The sequence below is a fragment of the Doryrhamphus excisus genome, chromosome 23, assembly GCF_030265055.1.
Source record: "Doryrhamphus excisus isolate RoL2022-K1 chromosome 23, RoL_Dexc_1.0, whole genome shotgun sequence".
Lineage (NCBI taxonomy): Eukaryota > Metazoa > Chordata > Actinopteri > Syngnathiformes > Syngnathidae > Doryrhamphus > Doryrhamphus excisus.
The window spans coordinates 12,646,374-12,663,943 of record NC_080488.1 but is presented as its reverse complement, the minus strand read 5'-3'; the positions used below and the strand labels follow the sequence as shown (position 1 = coordinate 12,663,943).

The window sequence follows — 17,570 nt, the reverse complement described above, 5'->3', positions numbered from 1 at the left end:
TGCTGCAAACTACACTCGTCCTGCTCTTCCTTCAAACTGTCTCTTTCTCTCTGACGGCTTCTGCCTGGCAGCGTGAACAAGCTGTGCTGGACGCAACCGGATAAACACGCACACGCGTGCACACGCACACACACTGCTCAGTCTATCTTGCACTTACACAAACTGGCAAGCTAATATAAATGTGTGTGTGTGTGTGTGTGTGTGGTGGGGGGGGGTAGTGTGTGTATGTCTGAAAAAGATAATACAATTTTTGGGACTCCGGCATTACCTCTTCTTCTATGTTGCCATGGTAACAAGCTCTGGACCAGAGAGTGAGAGCAAGAAAGATGGATAGAGAGTCCCCTAAGGACACACACGCACACACACACACACACACACACACTCACACACACACTCGGCAAACATGCTTATACCACCGCCTTCTCTCTTGCTCTCACACAAAGGCTTTTTCAGCCAATTATCCGTTGGCGGCACATGAAGGGTTAATAACATGCGATCTGCAGCTAAGAGAATTTACCTCCAGCCATTTGGTCTTGGCTGTAATGGCGGCGCACCATTCTGTTGCGTTACATGGATGCCACCATGCCAAATGGCATTCTGTTGTTCTACTCAATGTGGCAAATCGCTTTAGCGGCGTCCCGGCGCACACACACACACACACACACACACACACACACACACGCGCACGCACGCACACACACATTACATTGCAGCAATATGACATATATGACATATATGACATATATGACATATATGACATATATGACTAAGCATGTAGCAGGTGACAATGGTGCTGGTTGTGATTGCCATCATCATTTCTCCAAGCATCAAATGTCCCAACTTCCCATTTGGGCTTTAAACGTGGCAATGAGGCCAAAGTACAAGCTGAGTAAACCTGACTCCTAAAGCCCAGCACACACATCACCATAATTGGGACCACTTTGGGCCAACGCTAGACAAGACTAGAATATTCTTACAGATCATCCAGACGTGTGCGGTGTGTAAAGACTCATTATTTCCTTCCACAAAACTCTACAAAATACACAATATTATTCATTTTCTACCGCTTATCCTCATGAGAGTCACGGGGGTGCTGGAGCCTATCCCAGCTGTCTTCAGGTGAGAGGCGGGGTCCACCCCGGACTGGTGGCCAGCCAATCACAGGGCACATATAGACAAACAACCATTCACACTCACATTCATACCTATGGACAATTTGGAGTGGCTAATTAACCTAGCATGTTTTTGGAATGTGGGAGGAAACCGGAGTACCCGGAGAAAACCCACGCATGCACGGGGAGAACATGCAAACTCCACACAGAGATGACCGAGGGTGGAATTGAACCCGGGTCTCCTAGTTGTGAGGTCACTATGGTCAGTGAACACATCTTCCTTCCTTTTTCTATACTGCTTATCCTCAGTAATGGGGTCGCAGGGGTATGCTGGAGCCTATCCCAGCTGTATTCGGACGAGAGGCGGGGTACACCCTGGACTGGTCGCCAGCCAATCACAGGGGAGGAATGTGGGAGGAAACCAGAGTAGCACAATATTTCACTCTCTATAACACCATTTAACATTTAAATAGTCATGATTTCGATGACTGGAATGACTGGAAATACTGGAATGACTGGAAATACTGGAATGACTGGAAAAGCCAACACTGGTTGTTTGTTTTCATGTAGCGGCGTAGTCAACATGACTTGATATCATACGTGACTACATATTTCAAAATAAACATCAGGATGTTGTGGCGGGGGCCAGCGGGGGCCAGCAGGTAGTTAACCTTTGGAGAAGAGCATGCCTGACTGCACTGCAAAAGCTTGTATGCCTTTTTTTTTTTTAAGTGTCAGAAGAGTCATCAAGGATCTTTTGTATGCGCTTTCATCACCACTTGGAGGTGCGTGAACATCACCAGTCATTCATCTCATCCCTGACAAAAGCAGCGCAGCCCTTTGGTGTAGACATCTCCACTGATGACCTTCTCAGAGAGGCTGAGGTGTCTTAGAGGCCTCGTCCAAAATAATGTGGAATTGTGGTCCAATTTATGGGACGCAAAGTGCTGCAAATAAACATAAAGCGTGAGATCATCCGGGGGGGGGGGGGGGGGGGGGTTGCTTCTTGGCTACCAGCAGGTCAGCTGCCATGAAGACTAAAGAGTACGTCACCATGAGATCCAGCTCAACAACAAGTCCTGCGGCCTCTCTTATATCAGCAGGGCTGCTTGCTTTGCATACAGATGACTGCAGGCGTACAGATATGTTCTCCCACCAACACTCGATGACATCGGAATCCTGGACGCATTACGACGCTCCTGAGCTCCGCCTGCGGTTTGCCTGGTGTAGGAAGAGCAATCACCTCCGTGTGAAAGCATCCACAACATAGGAAATGGTGGTAGGCTTGGTTGGACCACCGATGCATGGAAGTGGAACTCAGCGTGTGTCCATGGAGTTATCTTGTTACTAAGCCGCGTATGCTGGAGCCTATCCCAGCTGATTTCAGGCAAGAGGCGGGGCACACCCTGGACTGCTCGCATTTTTTTCATATTATTTTATGACAAGTTGTTGTTGTTTTGACTGATCTCCTTTCATTCATGACTTTTAAAAAGCACAATTTGTGAAGTTGTCATTGTGGTGTTGGCTTATTCTAATTGACAGGCGGCATCAGTATTGCAGTTTAGAATTCATTTGGAGCGCATGTCCCTGAGATTATGACTTGAATAATACTGGCTATTTTGAGTCAATTACAAGATATATTTATATTTATATATTTATATATTTATAAGATAACATTGAGATTTTTTATTGTCTGTAAACTCATTCTTTTTCTAGCGCTTATCCTCACAAGGGTCGCGTTGGTGCTGGAGCCTATCCCAGCTGTCTTCAGGCAAGAGGCTGGGTTTACAGTTTGTGTGATGGAATGAAGATCAGCGTTTCTATCTTTGCTATTCAAATGTTTATTGAAGTACCTTTACCTTGGGGTCCTCTATTGGGTTCCAGTAGGAGGAAACCAGACATACATATGTACATACATGTGTTGTTTATGTAATCAAAACATGAAATGATATCTCTCCAGGGGACTAATGTAAATGTTCTTTGATGCGTTGTAGAATCGGGTTTTCCAAGAGGGCAGCCTACGTTTTCTAGGCCAGTTTTTCCCCCCATGGCCAACCATCAAGGCATACTTGCATGATAATGAATCCCAAAACCAGAAGTTTGTGAGCTAGCGTCTGTTTTCATGTGTTGCCCTGGCAGGTTGGAGCGCCCATCTCTTGGTGATTGTGGCATTTCCACTCACGGTGAAATAACAATGCGAGTGTTTAGTCGGACTGAGGCAGCCGGTCAATACGCCAGGCAGACGTTGGCCCCCAATTACTGGGGGCTGTGAGGAGGTTTGCTTTGCATGAAGATTAGAAGGAGCCAACCTTGCTCACTATTTACCATTTGAAATATCTGCCGAGTAGGTTAGGAAACTTTTTGAAAGTCGCAAAAAAATAGATAAGGTCAGCAGCCGAGGTTGCTGATATTTTTAGAAGTAGATACACCATTAATATTTAATTGCCTTGACACTGACTCTCAGGTCCAACAGCAAAAAAACTCTTTTCATATATGATAATTCCAGGGTGCTGCGGTATGCTGGAGCCTATTACATGATTATCTTATTGTCAAAATGGCCACTGGTGTAAATATGACAAGCTGCAGTAAACAAGTCCATACAGTGAACAAAAGGAATGACTAATTCCAACAACAAGATAAGTCGTATTAAGATAAGTGAAGCCACAATGATTGACTTGCCTTTGTTATCCGCATAAACATAAATAAGTTTCAGGAAAAAAGGTGTGTTTATGTGTAAACACGTGGGAGCAATAAGGACATTAACAAGGTGACCTGCTTTTCCTTCTGTCTGTATTTTCTTTTGAGGATCATGCCCCTGAAGTGTGAGCGCCTATTGTTTGTACACACTTTTATTATCCTTATTATTCTCCTCCTGCTGCGTGCCAGCCCCCCCCCCCCCCGAGAGCTATGAAATGTCTGTTACATGCCTAATGATGTGCAAATGCCATCAAATTAGGTTGACTCTGATTATCTGAGTGCTGGTGCTATAAATATTGCGCAATGTCAAGAAGTAATGCGGCTCTTTGAAAGCTGGCGTACTGTGTAAAGTGGCCTCACGTCATTCCTGAATACCTGGAATACCAATACCTGCATACTTTGGTACATTGGTGACCCGGAACATTTATTTATTTGGTCAAATTATAATAATTAGATAGATAAAATAGTTCACCCTAGGTTGATAATAATTGATAAGTACGTGATTATACAGGTCAAATATACGGAGGGAAATCTAAAATCTAAATTCCTCCCACATTCCAAAAACATGCTAGGTTAATTAGCCACTCCAAATTGTCCATAGGTATGAATGTGAGTGTGAATGGTTGTTTGTCTATATGTGCCCTGGGATTGGCTGGCCACCAGTCTCTCGGCCAAAGACAGCTGGGATAGGCTCCAGCACCTCACCACCCTCGTGAGGATAAGCGGTAGAAAATGAATGAATGAAATACTAGAATTCAAGTCGAAGGTCTTGGTAGCGTTTAGGCCAGCAGAGAAGACATAGCTGGCCCTGATAGCACCTACTGATGTAAAGCCTGCATCAACACTTCAGAGGACATATTCATTTTATTTCTATATTAACACAATCCTCAATTTAGTCGTATGAGGTGTTCCTAATTTCCAAAAGCCAGAAAGTACATTTGTTTCTGGCGTGGCCTGGTAAACAAATACACAATATTTTTGTTGGAGAACTTAATCAATGAGGAGCAAACACTGTGTCATCTCAGCAGACTGAGTCTGACAAATTATTGATCACACGGCTTAATTATTTCAGGAGGCGACGTGAAACAAGTGTGAGGGAAAACAAAGGCTTTCTTTCATTCAATGAGAGCTGAGATCAATTGGAAGCAATATCAGGAAACATCATAGACAGACACAGATAAGCATGTCTAAGTGTGTGTGTGTGTGTGTGTGTGTGTGTGTGTGTGTGTGTGTGTGTGTGTGTGTGTTGCTGGAGGACAAAACAATTGACTGGCGCTCTAATATGAAGCCCTGGATGTACGCTTTGTGCTTATATTGACGCCCTGTCTCATGTCTTGTGTGGGAATACAGTCGGAAGGAGAACGGAGGTCTGATGTCCACACGCCATCCAAAAGTCACCACGTCCAATTCAAGACAGCTGAAAAATGTCCCAAGACTCTTTTTGAATGGAAATGAAAGCAAGAAGTCATTAGAGGCTTCAGTCATCTGTCATCGTTAGCGTGTGTGAGCCAAACTTCATGAAAGTAAAACAGAGCAGACCATCAGATACACAAGACGGCGCCTCGGGATCGATACGCACTGTGTACACACGGCGTGAGGTTAAAGATCGCCCAAACGTGCTCGTAGACACACACGCACTTAGCATATCGATCCAGACCCCGTTTGCCATTTTCTGCACAGGCTGCACGTGAAGCTTACGGGATAGCGCCAATCCTCCCAAATCACACTCATCCATCTGCTGCTTAATGAGGCCCAACTAAGATTTGTTGGGTTTTCTATTTTGACTTACTTAGCTGTCGTGTAACAAGGATTACAGTTATCCAGTATACAGTATAGTGGCTACTGTATATCTACCAGCAGGGTTCTATGCGTATGATGTGGGCTCCATCCTCACCCCTGCATCCGGCTCTTATACACGCTGAACAGGAATGTTCTCTCCATCGCTCTGATAATGTCTTCAGGAATGGATTTAAAGAGCCACACACGTGTATTAATACTAATATTCATGTATGTTTTCTATTATTTATTTCTATTTCTTCATTTTCTATAGATGGATTTTGAAGGTTAGTGTATCAAATGTGCATATTTAGGTTAGAAAAATGAACTTCATTCGTAGCCGTGAGGTCCCAGAGGTCGTCACATCAGTACTATTTTAAGTGTGTGAATATGTGAATGGACAAACAGTTTGTACTGCGTGATGTTTACATTCTCTGTGAATCGACATACGTACGTACATCATGGGCATTATGTGAAAGGACAGACAAATGTTTATATTCATTCATTCATTTTCTACCGCTTATCCTCACAAGGGTCGCAGGGGGTGCTGGAGCCTATCCCAGGCGGGGTCCACCCTGGACTGGTGGCCAGCCAATCCCAGGGCACATATAGACCTATTGAACCCTAGTCTCCTAGCTGTGAGGTCTGCATGCTAACCACTCGACTACCGTGCAGCCCACATTTGGACAACACATTTGAAATGAACTTTTTGTATGTGAATGGACAAACATGTCCGGGATTGGACGCTGCTATTTTCATTGTCTGGATGTGAATGTTCAGAAGGATGTTGAGTAATTGGACATTCCGATGTTTACAAATATGTGTATGTGGACGTTTGGACCAACATGTTTGCATTGTGGACATTAATATTTGACATTGTCAATATGCTAATGGACAATTGTTGAGAATTGTTTGACATTTTTGGGTAACAAATAAACGTTTGTATGTTCTCTTGTATTATCCTAAGTGACATTTTGGTAGCACTGTGAGTGGGTGAAGTGTACTTTTATAGTAGATTGGGAATTGGCTAGTTAAAGTCACGCAGCGTAATAAGAATGTCCCAACAAAGGAAGCTGAAGGTTGAAGTGAGTCCCTGCAGTGGACAGAAAACAAGGCAGCACTGACTAAAACCTTGAATAAAGCACATGAAATCATGACTGGGAGTCATGAATGTCTCACCTCAACTTATATGCTGTCACAGAACCACTCGGTTGGAAACCTACACAAATATTAACCTTTCCAAATATAAACAGCACCATGAATTCCTTATTTTTTGATTTTATTTTCAGGTTCAGGCATACTGTATTGGCTTGTCTTATAAGCTTTCAGCTACAAACTCACGCAGCCTGGAAGCTGAATCACCCATAATACTAATTGGAATAGATTTGGCTCTACCTGTTGGCTCTAGTCCGTAAACATATTACACACCTAGTCAGCCAAGAAGTCTTCCACGGACACTGAGATGGAGACCCTTAGATGGAGACCCTTAGATGGAGACCCTTAGATGGAGACCCTTAGATGGAGACCCTTAGATGGAGACCCTTAGATGGAGACCCTTGGATGGAGACCCTTGGATGGAGACCCTTAGATGGAGACCCTTGGATGGAGACCCTTAGATGGAGACCCTTAGATGGAGACCCCATCAGGACGTTAGACACACTAAAGCCGCTGCCAACACACGGACACACACTTCTCAAGCAAGGGAAGACAGCCATGATTGCACAAATGACTGCAGAAAGTAGACGTGTGCCTTGCTGGATTTCAGACTGCCTGCGGATAATAGAGTCACATGTGAGAATGAGGAGACGTCCAGAAAGAAATGACGCCAAAAACACGTCGGAATGAAAAAAGAGGACGGTGAGTAAGGCGTCCAGACAGCATAATAGAGATGGTAATACAGGAAGTCAGCACAAGGAGCAAGGAGCTGTGGTAATTATTACAGATTCATAACACACAATCTCCAAAAAGAAATGCCAGTGAGGTGCGTGGGGGGGGGGGGGGGGGGGGGGGTAACTAAAAAAGTAATAAGAAGCATCGTGGAACTATAATGAAGTAAATAATACACAAGTAATACACTTCAGATGGAGAAAAGTTGTCATAATTACATGAATCTTAGTAAATGGGTCGATCACATGACCCATGACCCATGACAGGTTCATCAACATTTGGAACCCAGTTAGCATGCTAGTTTGGATTTCAATGTAATGATTTCAGCTCGACCGGTCTCGACCATCTCATAAGAGTGTGCTGGGCTTCCGGCGCTTTAGGCCTGCATGAGCTGGCTGATCATACGCAATAAGAACATCCATCTATCATGTGTTCATACACATGAAGACTGTAAGCGTATTGTGAAGCCGGATTGGGCTCACGGTAAATGGAGTGGACGCAAAGAGTCTAATAAGATGTTCACGCACACGTACGTATTCCCATCTAAAGGCAGGAACGCTGCAGCTGCATCTGAGCAGTCAGCTTTGGATCAGACACATCTTCTTCTATCTTCTTATTCATTCATCTTATTCATTTAGATAGAAGAAGATCTTCTTCTATCCACGGCTAGAAAATGGGAATAACTATTTACTCTGGCTGGGGTGTGCTGAGGAACAGTGGAGCTGTGGTATCGTAATCTGGGGTGACAGACGTATGCTGGGGTTGTACGGGACAGCAGTCGGGTTCCGGGTGGAAGTTGGACTACATCAAGGACCTGCCCCGAGTCCCTTCTTGTTTGCTATGGTGATGGACAGCTTGACAAATGAGGTCAAGATGGAAAATAATGTTCACAGATGGGTGGAAGAAAACCCGGAGAGGTGGAGGAATGAGCTGGAGAGCAGAGGAATGAAGGTCAGTCCCAGCGAGATGGAATATATAAACTGTGAGGGTGCAAGGAGAAGTTAAACTCCTTAAGAGAGCAATGGAGGATGTGGAAAAGAGGTGAGGAAGTGAGTTCAGGCAGGGTGGATTGTGTGGAGAAGAGGGTCAGGAGGCCTTTGTGACAAAAGAGGACGGTACTGGTACAGTACTTGTGGCAATGTATAGTATAGTATAGTATAGTATAGTATAGTATAGGGAGAAAAATGTTGTATCTATTTTTCAGCCTATTGTACTTTTCCTGTGAGTATGTTGTTCAGGGTCAGGCAAAATGATCTGACACATTTGTAGGTTAAATAAAAGGCAAATAAAGTAAAGCAAAAAAGTTGTTTTTATTTTCAATTTTTTCATATAATGCCATTGTTTTGTGTTTCTTTTTCAGTTGCTGCCATGAATTGGACTGGTGAGCATGGCGCTTTCATTGTGGAAACGTTTATCAAAACAAAGGAATCTGTAACTGCAACACAACGAGCGTTCCGTTTGCACTTCAGTCTTGGTAGACATGATCCCGTACCAGCTGGAGACACCATCTTCTTATGGGTTACCAACTTCAGAGCTACTGGATCTGCATTGAAACCAAAATCAACCGGCCGACTTCATTTTTAAAACATAATGGCATTATATGTACTCTTCCAAAATAAAACACCTTTTAGTTTCTTGACTTTATTTGCCTTTTATTTAACCTACAAATGTGTCACATCATTTTGCCTGACCGTGAATATGATCAAATAGACAAAGTAGACTTCCAGGATGTGCGTTAATAAAATATCATGCCTTACTCTATTGAGACTTTTCCATTAGGAAGTTAAATGAAAATATTAATATTTCCATTAAACCCAAAATCCCAAACCATTTAACAACTAATCCCTTGGGCGCTTCCTTCAGCGCCTAGCCTACAGGATACACACACAAAGTCATGCATATACTGGAGTTGGTCTTTGGGGATGTGGGCTCTCCCTTTCAGGGGAACGAACCATCTCATATTTGATTCCGGTCCCGTGAAACAATAATTCAAAATGATCTCACACAATCACACAATCATACGATGTAACACATTGGCTCGCTGCAATATGACAAATGTTTGAAATAACAACCTTGCTTTTCTCCACCCGTCTTTGGCTGCTCTCAGGGATCATCTGTCAATCAAATAGACTCCGCGCTGCTCTCGCAGAGAGCATCTGTCAATCAAACAGCGCGCCTGTCATTAAATTAGATTCCCTGTCGGAAGAGTTTGGCTTTCCAAGGGTTGTACTATTTTCTGCATGTCCATCGTTCTCATCCACTAATTAGACCCGCCCTCTTGTCTTTAGGCCAAATTCACGGGAATCATTACCTCATTTCCCAGAGAAGGCGGCTACATGTTAAAGCAGTGGGTCCCTGAATATTTGGATGTTGGAGTGCACTTTCCTTACAGTCTTAAAGGGACCCTGACATGAATTCATAAAAATGACATTTGTAGTTCACGGTACTATCACTCAGGGAAACAAATAATGATGGCGTACGCAGCATAAGCAGCAGAAAATGAATGAATGAATGTATGTATTATGAACATCCAGCAGCAACACGTTTTTCATGACTGCTAGTTTACTCTGCTTTAGCGGTGATGTCACTTCCGGAAATGAGGCTGAGCTGCGAGCTAGTTTGTCATGAATGGTACCATGAACCATAAATTGATTTTTTGCAAATTTCCAGTTTTCAATAAGGGAACAACATATTTAATCATATTTAAGGGACCTGTAAGAGTGTAAGTAAAGCAAAGTACACTCCAACATTGAAATATTCAAATGAATGAATATGAAAAGTACGGTGTGCAGGACATCGTGGTCCCTTGTCAGAAATATGGCTGCCCTGTTTGATAGGAGCATCATTAGGAGAATCTTGCCAAATGTCTTGAGGGTTCTTGTGTTAACCATGTGAAGCAATTACTGTCAAATATCACCCCCCCCCCCCCCCACCGCCCACCACCCCATCCACACCCCACCACCCCTTTGGCCTCTCTCTGCTTATACTCTCCGTCTTTCCCCGACTCCCCCTGCCTCTTTCTAGTCGGTGTAAATAATGTAATTTGTCACAGACAGGCCGCCGTGTAGGAGATGACCTTTGGAAACCTCACAGTAAATTGGCCTCAGCTAGGAAAGCTACGTCATTAGCCCCTCGCCGTCTCCGTGTCGCCACCGCTTTCCTCTCTCTGTCTCGCTGCTTTCACATTCACTTTTATTATTTTTGAGTCAGAATTTGAAAGTGTTTAATCTGTGCAGTCCCGGAAGGCTCTCAGCTCTATGTGTCTTTCAAAGTCAAACACGGCATCGTGGGGAACTACTCGACTCTTCTTTTGGACTGGCTGATGACAGGATGTCATTGACAACAGACTCAACACTCTTGTTTGCTCTCTAATTTATGGCTGCTGCATTTTCTCAGGGGATGAAATCCACTGAATAACACATTTCTAGTCATTGTGGAACAGTTGGGGAACGCAGTAGGGACCAGACATGCCTGTGAACATTTGCATTCATCCAGGTGACTATCTTCTCAGGGCATCGGATCGATCCAACATCCCAAGTCTCATCTGAGACAAAAACAGTACATAGGACAGCCCTACTTTGACGAGAGCTGACCTATCTCATATCAGGGCATTGAATCGATTGCAAGTCGGGGGGCCAAGAGATCTCGCGAGATGTGAAGATAAGATCTTTCTCGTGGGAAGGGTGCAGCCAGGAATCCATCAGGACTGTGAGCCACGGCATAGCTACTGTGAATCATAATACGCCTCATCTGGAAGTGGCAGTGCGTTAGGCAGGATTGGAAGCGCACACTAAGTGCGTTCCACACACTATAAACCTTGCCATCCTTCTTGCACTCTGCCTTCCCACTCCCACTCGTCACTCGCTTCTGACAGGTGACTGATTTTTTTTGTTGTTGAAGCTCAAGAGCTTCAACAACTTCGGCCATCTCTGTGTGGAGTTTGCATGTTCTCCCCGTGCATGCGTGGGTTTTCTCCGGGTACTCCGGTTTCCTCCCACATTCCAAGAACATGCTTTGTCTATACTGTGACTGGCTGGCGACCAGTCCAGGGTTACCCCGCCTCTCCCTCCATAGACAACTGGGATAGGCTCCAGCACCCCCGCCAACCTCGTCAGGATAAGCGGTAGAAAATGAATGAATGAATGGTTTCCATGTTTTTACATAATTACACATCAATCCATCCATCCATTTTCTAACGTTCATGTTCAGGACTAGATAGGACAGACTAGTCTAGACCAGCGCTAACTAGTCTAGTGAGACTAGTGAGACAACCGGACCAGTCCAATAAAATGATGTGAATGACTGAGAATCTTCCCAGACGTGTCTGGTCCGTCCTGCCGCCATGGGCCAATGCTATAGTCCATAAGGGTTTCTTCCCAGATGGACTCCAGGTGATGCCTGGGCTTGGTGGATAATTGCTAACATGATAACATGAGATAACATGCATGAGACAAAATGTGCTATTTTCTTTCTTTCTGTGTCGTCTGTGAAATCCTTGGCACTTTCCGTACCAGACACAGCTTCCTTTCACGGCCTCGAGTCGCTGGTGATGTTAGTGTGAAGTAGCATCAAGTGGAGCCGCTGTGGCAAACGGAACCTGATCACCAAGCGGGGGTACAAACTCCAACGTGACGAATGATTTGGAGCTTGCACGTGTGAGCGTGTTGATTGAGAGCTTGGGAGGATTGAAAGGCAGATTGACTGTGGGAATGTGACACTGAACACTCCATGTATGGACTATAAATGGCTTCCATGTTGATCTGCTGGAGACATTAGCAGGGATGGAGGCAACCATTCTTATTGGGATAAATGTCAACCATTTCAAGCAGCGATAATAATCAGGCTTCCTTGCAGATGTGCATTTTTAGGCTGCACAGCTGGAAAGCCATGGTGATGTCATCAGTTCTCTAATTACCTACATGCTTTATTCACACCATCCAATCAACATCAATTAACATCTCCCTGATTCCTACATGATGTGATGAGCAGGCTACAAGCAACGGAAGCCTTATGGGATCACACAAAGCCTCCAGATCCATGGAAGACAAGTATTGAGATGGGAGGAGGAGGTGAAGAGTGCTAGGAAATAAGTTCACATTTAACGAACGCGTGGGGAGCTTCGCTATTGTTTTTTTTTTTTTCCTTGAAAGGAAAATCCGCCGTCAAATATAGCACACATCAATTGAGTCGCTAACTTTTTACTGTGTGGGAGATTTGTAAAAAAAAAAAGAGCGAGTGGCTTCTTTGATGTAGGAAATAAGTATTGTAGGATGTGAGGAAAATCCAAATGACAAATCTGCTTCTCCGAGTGGCTGAGTTGTTCTCCTTTTAATCTTGGAAAGTTTTGTGCGTGATATCATCTATTAAGACTGACTCAGCAGCGACATCAAATGTGCTCAAAGGCCCTTTCAGATTTGGTTTAAAGGATATTAGTTAAGTGCAGACTCGCTAATGGGATGCATGGCTCATTTCCTGGCATGCATCGCTACAGGAAACCCTGCCGTCCCTAGAAAATGTCAAAAATGTAAATAATATGCTCTTAAATATCTATTTACTCTCCTGCTAAGTTGACGGTCTCTCATTTCAGATCAACATTTGCAATAAAAGTGGCTGTTGTAATGCAATTTTAGCCCCTGAGTGTCTTGAATGTGCTATATATATCACTATATTGACACTTACGTACTATGGTACCCATTATGGCATTGGATGCTCATATCACCGAGTACTTCAGTACGGGACAAAAATAAAATAAAATTAAAAAACTTAAATTATAATAGGAAAGCAGGAAGTGAACAAATGTAACAGTGATTGTAAAAGTACCAGATGGAGGGGTAGGATTTAATAAGCTTTGCTTCTTCCTACTCCTTTTGGACATGTGGAAGTGGGAACTGATTATGGGATGCACTCAATTGGAATCTGTAATTGTAAGCATGCTCAACTGAAATAAAACCATGACCAAGTTTTGAGTACAGCACGAAGCAGTTGAGATGCAGTCTTGTGTTCCCTGAAACATTTCATCTTCCAGCTCGCTGTGCTCTGCTGGCGTCTGCTTCCATTACCGGGAGACTGTCACAAAATGATTTTTATTTCTCTGCGTTTCATCCTTAGAGTATCATTAATGTGGAAGCCGCCGCAGCAGAGGCAGCTTTAGGGAAATCTTTCTTTCACCTCCTCCACTTCTGGCGTGTCAAGAGAGTAAACCGTTAAGAGTGCGGCTGTTATCAATTAGCGGTAAATGACACTGGATAACGGGCATGTATTGTTTTCCTGTGCATAGATCATGTCAATCAATTGGAGCTCCGTCACTCATGAGTGCTTGGAGACAGCAGCATCTCCGTTGTCGTCCACATCACAGTGAAGACAACTACATCAGGTTGCTCTTTATTGACAAGAACTTGGACTCCAGCCCACACCCTCAGACCGACTCGCCATATTTATTTACAGTTGCTATTGACATTTGTTTGTCTTCATGCTTCACTACAGCCTGACCACCGGTCTAAAGGCTACACCGTGAATCTGATACCATAGAATATCTTACATAAGTCACTCCTCACTGATAATACCTGGCGTCCAGATTCAACACTTTGTACAGCCGTCCTGGTTGAGTCTTATTGTTTTTTCCCTTCAATTCCTGGAACAGGCTCAACAAAAATGACAGAATTCACAGACTTTTCTCTTCCATTCATGATGAGCGGATCAGACCATAGTATCTTTTATCTGCGTAACCACGTAAACAAAACGCCAAGGCTCTCCCATGATGAATATACCTGATTAAAACTGGCCTGTGTTTGAATTCCATCTCAACTGAAGGCTGAAGCTAAACTCTACGTTTCGTGTGAAGGAACCGTCATGGCTGTGGTCAAAGCAGCATCGGGTTAAACCGTCAAAGGATCCATCCACCACATCAATTCAGCCAATTCAAGAAACAATACAAGCAGTTGATGTTTGCTAAATCCAAGGATGAAGAGTCTTGAACCAGTCATGATGTGCTATATATATCACTATATTGACACGCACTATGGTACACATTATGGCATTGGATGCTCATATCACCCAGTACTTTGGTACGGGACAAAAAAATAAATGAAATTAAATTTTAAAAAAACTATATTAGGAAAGCAGGAAGTGAACAAATGTAACAGTTACTGATTGTGAAACTGGGAACTGATTATGTGATGCATTCAATTGTAATCTGATGCATGTTCAAATGAAATTAAACCATTACCATTAGCATTAGCATTAGCATTACTGACTGCTATCCTGGTTGTATTTTTGAATTTTTTGAATTCCAGTATTGAATGTCATGAGCACACCTTATATGATCATATCTTTACAGCAAGATGGCAAACCCAATTAGAGTCCCTCCATGCTAGGAATTTCCTCCCGTCGTTTTCTCTTGTTCTCCAGCCTCAGTGAGGACATCAAATTAACGTGCAAACCCCGACTCACGACTGCGATCTGTCCATGCTGTCATGTGACACGCTACACGTGCAATCACACGCCAGTCACTGACGCTTTTGCCCAAATGTTAACACCCGAGCAGGGTTCATCATTCAAGCCGCTCATTGATGCATATTTCCATATTCCCTTTCCAGGAATAACGCCGCTGTCTGTGCCAGCCCTTTCCCATCAGGAGCAGCTGTCAGCCGCTGTGTGATGGACTGGTGGCAGGGCGAGGGCAGCGTGTAGACACCCTCAGCTTGTTGTTCAGCCCTGAGCTGCTCCGCTGCCGCAGCGGGGGGTTAAGTACCTTGCTCCAGGGTCCTTCCATGGTGGCTGCTGAGGGACAGCGGTATGCCGGTTTCATGGTTCCCGCTAACGTTTGCCAGCTAAGACGCAGATCCATGAAGTTAAGGAGGCGCTTGACCCAGAGAGGAGCTGATACACGATAAAACCGACTGAGCAAATATATATACAATATATATACAATATATATACAATATATATACAATATATGCACACACACTGTCACAATAATGCGCAGCCTAAACTGAAACACCATCACGACAACTTTTCTGATTATTAGATTGGATTCCAGTTCCAATTCTGGTCGTCAGGAAAGCAGACTAGACAAGATGTTTCCCTAATCCGCGTCTACATAATCCACACTGCTTGATTCTTGTAATTCCACTAATAACTCTCAGGCCGGATTGAAAGCTTCCGTCGCCAAACCATCTTGTGCGTCTCACAGCACACAACCATGATGAGTTCAAGGACCACTTAGGGGAAAAAAACATCCTAAATATATTCATTCATTCATTTTCTAATGATTTTCCTCACGAGGGTCCAGGGGGTGCTGGAGCCTATCCCAGCTGTCTTGGGGCGAGAGGCGGGGTCCACCCTGGACTGGTGGCCAGCCAATCCCAGGGCACATATAGACAAACAACCATTCACACTCACATTCATACCTATGGACAATTTGGAGTGGCTAATTAACCTAGCATGTTTTTGGAATGTGGGAGGAAAGCGGAGTACCCGGAGAAAAGCCACGCCAACACAGTTAGCGTAAACACAGTTAAATGCAACACAGGTGAACACAGAACAGGGCAAAGCAGGAAGTACTACAAATTAAGAGCATGAAAACAGGAACTAAGGCATAAAAGGGCAACATAAATAAACTATCATGGAAGCAAACATACATCATATTTTTTTGGACCAAAAACAGCCAATTTGGGGGGGGGGGGGGGGGCATGAAAGCTCATTGTGCCCATGATTGATGATTGATTCATTTTAAGGAACCCATCCATGCATCCAGTAAACAAAGCGTGTATAAAAAATCCAAGTGTGGGTTGCATGTTTAGTTTTGGCCTACATTAAAATGATAATAGTTCATCTGCTAATAAACTGATGTTTATGTTCTTGGACTGACAATAAAGCAGATCCCGGCGAGGTAACATCAAGCATGACAGACTCTTATCCAAGTCCCTGGTCTCTCCAGCGGCCATTCCACTCAATCCTTTGTTCCACAGACCACAGAAAAGCACAACTGCATATGAGTCCATACATTTATGGAATATGTGAAGCAGGTAGGGACTTCCATGCCCATCCTTCATTTATGGAATATCTGAAGCAGGTAGGGACTTCCATGCTTCCCATGCCCATCCTTCTGTTAGTTGCACTGACAGCATTAAGGCTCCACCAGCAGAAGATCCAACCAACATCCAATCCAAAGTTGAAATGATTCATCCACTAGTCTTTGTTGAATTGCTGGACGTTGTTGCCATCTTATCAACTCCTGAGGACCACAAGGTTCCATCCAAGTGCTCTGATGGCTCAAACTCATCCTTCAACACAACTTGACGTGATTGAGTCATCCGGCAGGCTCACTTCCAGGAGACACCAGAAGCAAACTTGCAACCTGTTAACAATGATTGTGGTCCTGTGTTGTCCATCACTCTACATTGCATCATTGCGTACGGTAATAATAATAATAATAATAATAGTAATGATAATGCTAATAATACTAGGACTCCAAAAGCCGGTGCATGCATGGACATGCTTGTGTGCAACACAAAGAGAAGCTAAGCTAGACGCACTTTGGCTTCTTCTCATCAGCCGTGAAATCAAACCAAGTACTTCCACCCGGGCTCGTCAGGGAACGGATTAGCAGGTTTCACGACCAGGAAATATCAAGTGGATGGTAGGAAAAACCAGCACAGGACTCACCATGGCTGCTCCAGCTCCCAGTCTCGGAAAAAGTCCAGTTCAAAAAGATCCATGACCGATTCCTGCTGCCTGCCTGCTGTTGGAAATCCAAACTGCTGCTACGTTGGTCTACATGGGCTACTGACACGCTGTGTGCGTACGTGCGTGTGCGTGTGCGTGTCGGGGAGACGAGAGTAGACACAAGCGGCTCCTTCCGCCAGGAATCTGCTACGTGGTCGAAGCAAGATGACAGCCAGGCGGGGGGGCGGGGGCGTGCACACACACGCGCACTCTCTCTCGCTCTCTCTCTCTCTCTCTCTCTCTCTCTCTCACACACACACACACAAACACACACACACACAAACACACACAAACACACACACACACACACAAACACACTAACACACAAACACAATAAAAAAGGCTGCACAAGACAGAAACTACAAAAATGTT

At 44.1% G+C, this 17,570-nt stretch overlaps 1 protein-coding gene across 3 annotated transcripts in view; it reads right to left on the bottom strand.

Annotated features, from left to right (window-relative positions):
• aff2 (AF4/FMR2 family, member 2) overlaps positions 1-17,339 on the bottom strand; it is a 99,729-nt gene extending 82,390 nt beyond the window's left edge. For all 3 annotated transcript variants that reach the window (XM_058062976.1, XM_058062974.1, XM_058062975.1), the window contains exon 1: positions 17,139-17,339. In XM_058062976.1, coding sequence (XP_057918959.1) covers positions 17,139-17,191 — 53 coding nt within the window. In that variant the 5' untranslated portion in view covers positions 17,192-17,339. The remainder of the gene's footprint in view (positions 1-17,138) is intronic.
• Positions 17,340-17,570: the final 231 nt, after the last annotated feature.